Here is a 3,497-nt window from a genome sequence, read left to right as displayed (position 1 = left end):
AAAAAAAAAAAAAAAAAGCAAGAAAAAAATATTCTGAATATAAAAAGTACTGTACTTTCCAAGATATCACTCTTATTTAGTGGCTATCCTAGTATAGAAAGTTATACTTGAAATCTTATTTTACTGCTGGGCATGGTGGCTCACGTCTGAAATCTCAGCACTATGGGATGCTGAGGTGAGAGCATTGCTTGAGCTCAGGAGTTCAAGAATTGTCTGAAGGAGAGTGAGACCCTGACTCAACAACAACAACAACACAGAAAACCCAGCCAGGCACCAGGGCAAGCACTTGTAATCCCAGCGACTCGGGAGGCTGAGGCAGCAGGATGCCCACAGCCCAACTCTGAGGTTTCAGTGAGCTATGATGATGCCACTGCATTCTGCTTAGGGCATAGGGTGAGATCTGTCTCAAAAACAAAATAAAACAAAAAAATTTATTTTACTAATAACCTGTAGAAATAGTTACTGATAATAAAACATGGCATGTACATACAACACAGAGTGTTTACTACACAGCCATAAAAAGAAATGAATTAATGTCCTTTACTGCAATTTGGATATAAATAAAGACCAAATTAGCCTAAGTGAAGTACCTCAAGAATGGAAAAACACTGCCAGGCACAGTGGCTCACAACTATAAGCCCAGCACTCTGGGAGGCTGAGACTGGAGGAGCGAGACCAGTCTAAGCAAAGTGACACCTTGTCTCTACTAAAAAGACAAAAAATTAGCCAAAGATAGTGGGGTCCACTCCTACCTAACAGGCATAAGAAACAGTATTTGGGTGATACGTACATGTATAGACTCGACTAAAGCATTATAAAAACTATCCTCAGAGGCTGAGGCAGGAGGATTGCTTGAGGCAAGAAGTTTAAGACCATCCTGAGCAATAGCAAGACTCTGTCTCCATTAGGAAAAAAAGCTACCCATGCAACAAAAACATTTATACCCCCTTGATATTTGGAAATAAATAAATAAATGAAATAGTGACCAATACACAGCCTTTTTTTTTTGGAGATAGTCATGCTCTGTTGCCCCAGGCTAGAGTGCCATGGTATAGCTCAGAGAAACCTCAAACTCCTGGAGTCAAGCGAACCTTTGCCTCAGTCTCCCAAGTAGTGGGATGATAGGTGCCTGCCACAACACCCAGCTAATTTTTTCTTTTCTTTCTTTTTTTTCAGTAGAGACAGGGTTTCAGTTTTGCTTAGGCTGGTCTGGAACTCCTGAGCTCAAGGGATCCTCTTGACTTGGCTTCCTAGAGTGCTAAGGATTATAGGTATGAGCCACCATCCCTGGCCCATAGAATTAAACATTAGAGATAGAAGCCCTAAAACTAAGGTGGGGAGGGTTATGAGTCATCAGCAGCTGCAGCAATTCACATTTTGTATTCATAACGAGCACCAGCATGACACTAAAGCAAATGGTAAGGATTTTATACCCTAAATCAAAGATACAGATTTCAAACTAAAGGTATTTACACATTAATTTACACAGAACTAACTGCTTTCTCCCCCAAAATTCTGCAGGAGAAAACCTAAGTGATTGAACTGACAACTCATTTCATGTGGCAAGAATTTTGCTTTTTTTGGTACATCTGGGGGAAAGTAACTAAGACTTAAGTTTAAGGGTTAAACTTTAATGTATCCTGGATTATGCATAACCAAGTACTGGCACAGGCTACACTTGCCAACATGGTACCTACTCTTCAACCACCCTGATGGAAACCAGACTAAAATGCAACTGTTGGCCAGCTTCTGGTGGCTCACACCTATAATCCCGGCACTTGGGAGGCCAAGGCAGGCGGATCACCTAAGCTCAGGAGTTTGAGACCAGCTTGAGCTACAGAGTCAGACCCTGACTCTAAAAATAGGCAGGTGTTGTAGTGGGCACCGGTAGTCCCAGCTACTTGGGAGGCTGAGGCAAGAGAATTTCTTGAGCCCAAGAGTTTGAGGTTGCTGTGAGCTAAGACACCATGACACTCTACTGAGGCTGACCAAGTGATACTTCAAAAATAAATAAATAAATAAGATCCAACTTTACACTGCTTATTGCTTTCCATACAAATGCAGTTTACTGTTCTGTTTATGGTAAATGATTAAGAAATGACTGTATAGTAGCTTCTGAATTTCTCAAATGCCCAGAGACTGAATTTAAATTGAACTTCCCCACTGGAGATGTTTTCCACATTAACACTATTCTTTTGCTCTCAACATTAATAAGAAATGCCCACATCCACCCACTCATCACCATTTAGGACACGAACAAGGGTTGCTCAGTTAAAACACCTCTCAGGGATCACCAAAGGATCCTTATTTACCTTCTGGTCTCTCAAAATTCAGTAAAACGTTTCAGGATAAAATTTAGAAAGCATTAAAACACCTCAAGTCATTGCCTGACTTCACAAATCACACTCACTATGCCAAATGCAGAGACTATATTCTTCATTCCATATTTTGAAAGTCCTCGAAGCAGCTGCCCTTCCACACACCTTTTGACAGGTAGTTTTCTGAGGGCAGCAGCTGGGTCTTTAGTCTTCGCCCATTCTTCTCTGCATTTAACCAGGTACCCCTTTTCAGCTGGGAAGGAAAAACTACGATTAAACAATTTATCCAATAAACAAACTTATGTAATGTTAAAGTACACTTTAGGGAGAACACAAAATCAGAAAATGCTATTGGTAGCACAGGTGCTATGAAGAGCTTCGGCTCACTTGAAAATAGCCCAAAAGCAGAAAGATGGGAAAGGCATAAGTTTCAGAACTATAGGGCTTTGTCAATATGCTGCTACTCTTGGGCCAACAATAAAAACCATTTATTGTTTATTATCAGAGCAGATTCAACATAAGACAAAAACTTCCTAGTCTTTCCTTCCTTCTCTTTTACTACTGTATTGTCAAATTTAATGGATTACTTTCCTTAAAACTAATTTTCTCTTTTATTAGTCTGTAAATGAATAATTAACCAAAGTATAAATAAAATGTATACATAAAACTTGTAAAAACTACAAAGAGATACCTATACTTTTGTTATAAAAGCAAAGAAAATTCTGATATAACCATCCCAATTTGTACATATTCTTTATTCAAAGCAATTCCATGAATACATAGCAAAACATTCTACTTCTTTTCTTTTTTTTGAGACAGAGTTTCACTTTGTCGTCCTCGGTAGATTGCCCTGGTGTCACAGCTCACAGCAACCTCTAACTCCTAGGCTTAGGTGATTCTCTTGCCTCAGCCTCCCAAGTAGTTGGGACTACAGGTGCCCACCACAACGCCCGGCTATTTTTCGTTGCAGTTTGGCCGGGGCTGGGTTTAAACTGCACACCCTTGGTATATGGGGCCAGCACCCTACCTACTGAGCCACAGGCATGGCCCCCTCTTCTTATTTTCTTAACATGAATTTTTTTTTTCTTGTTTTTGAGACAGAGCCTCAAGCTGTCCCCCTTGGTAGAGTGCCGTGGCATAGCTCACAGCAACCTCCAACTCCTAGGCTCAAGCGAGTCT

General features: G+C 40.5%; 1 protein-coding gene across 1 annotated transcript in view; it reads right to left on the bottom strand.

Moving 5' to 3' along the window:
• PUS7 (pseudouridylate synthase 7 (putative)) overlaps positions 1 to 3,497 on the bottom strand; it is a 64,448-nt gene that overhangs the window by 14,250 nt on the left and 46,701 nt on the right. Inside the window, 1 exon segment of the mRNA XM_023519621.1 lies at positions 2,411 to 2,585. Within this exon segment, the coding sequence (XP_023375389.1) occupies positions 2,411 to 2,585 (175 nt within the window).

The sequence above is a fragment of the Otolemur garnettii genome, unplaced genomic scaffold (assembly GCF_000181295.1).
Source record: "Otolemur garnettii isolate 467f Iridium unplaced genomic scaffold, OtoGar3 scaffold00005, whole genome shotgun sequence".
Classification (NCBI taxonomy): Eukaryota; Metazoa; Chordata; class Mammalia; order Primates; family Galagidae; genus Otolemur; species Otolemur garnettii.
This window is presented reverse-complemented; position numbering and strand designations above follow the sequence as displayed.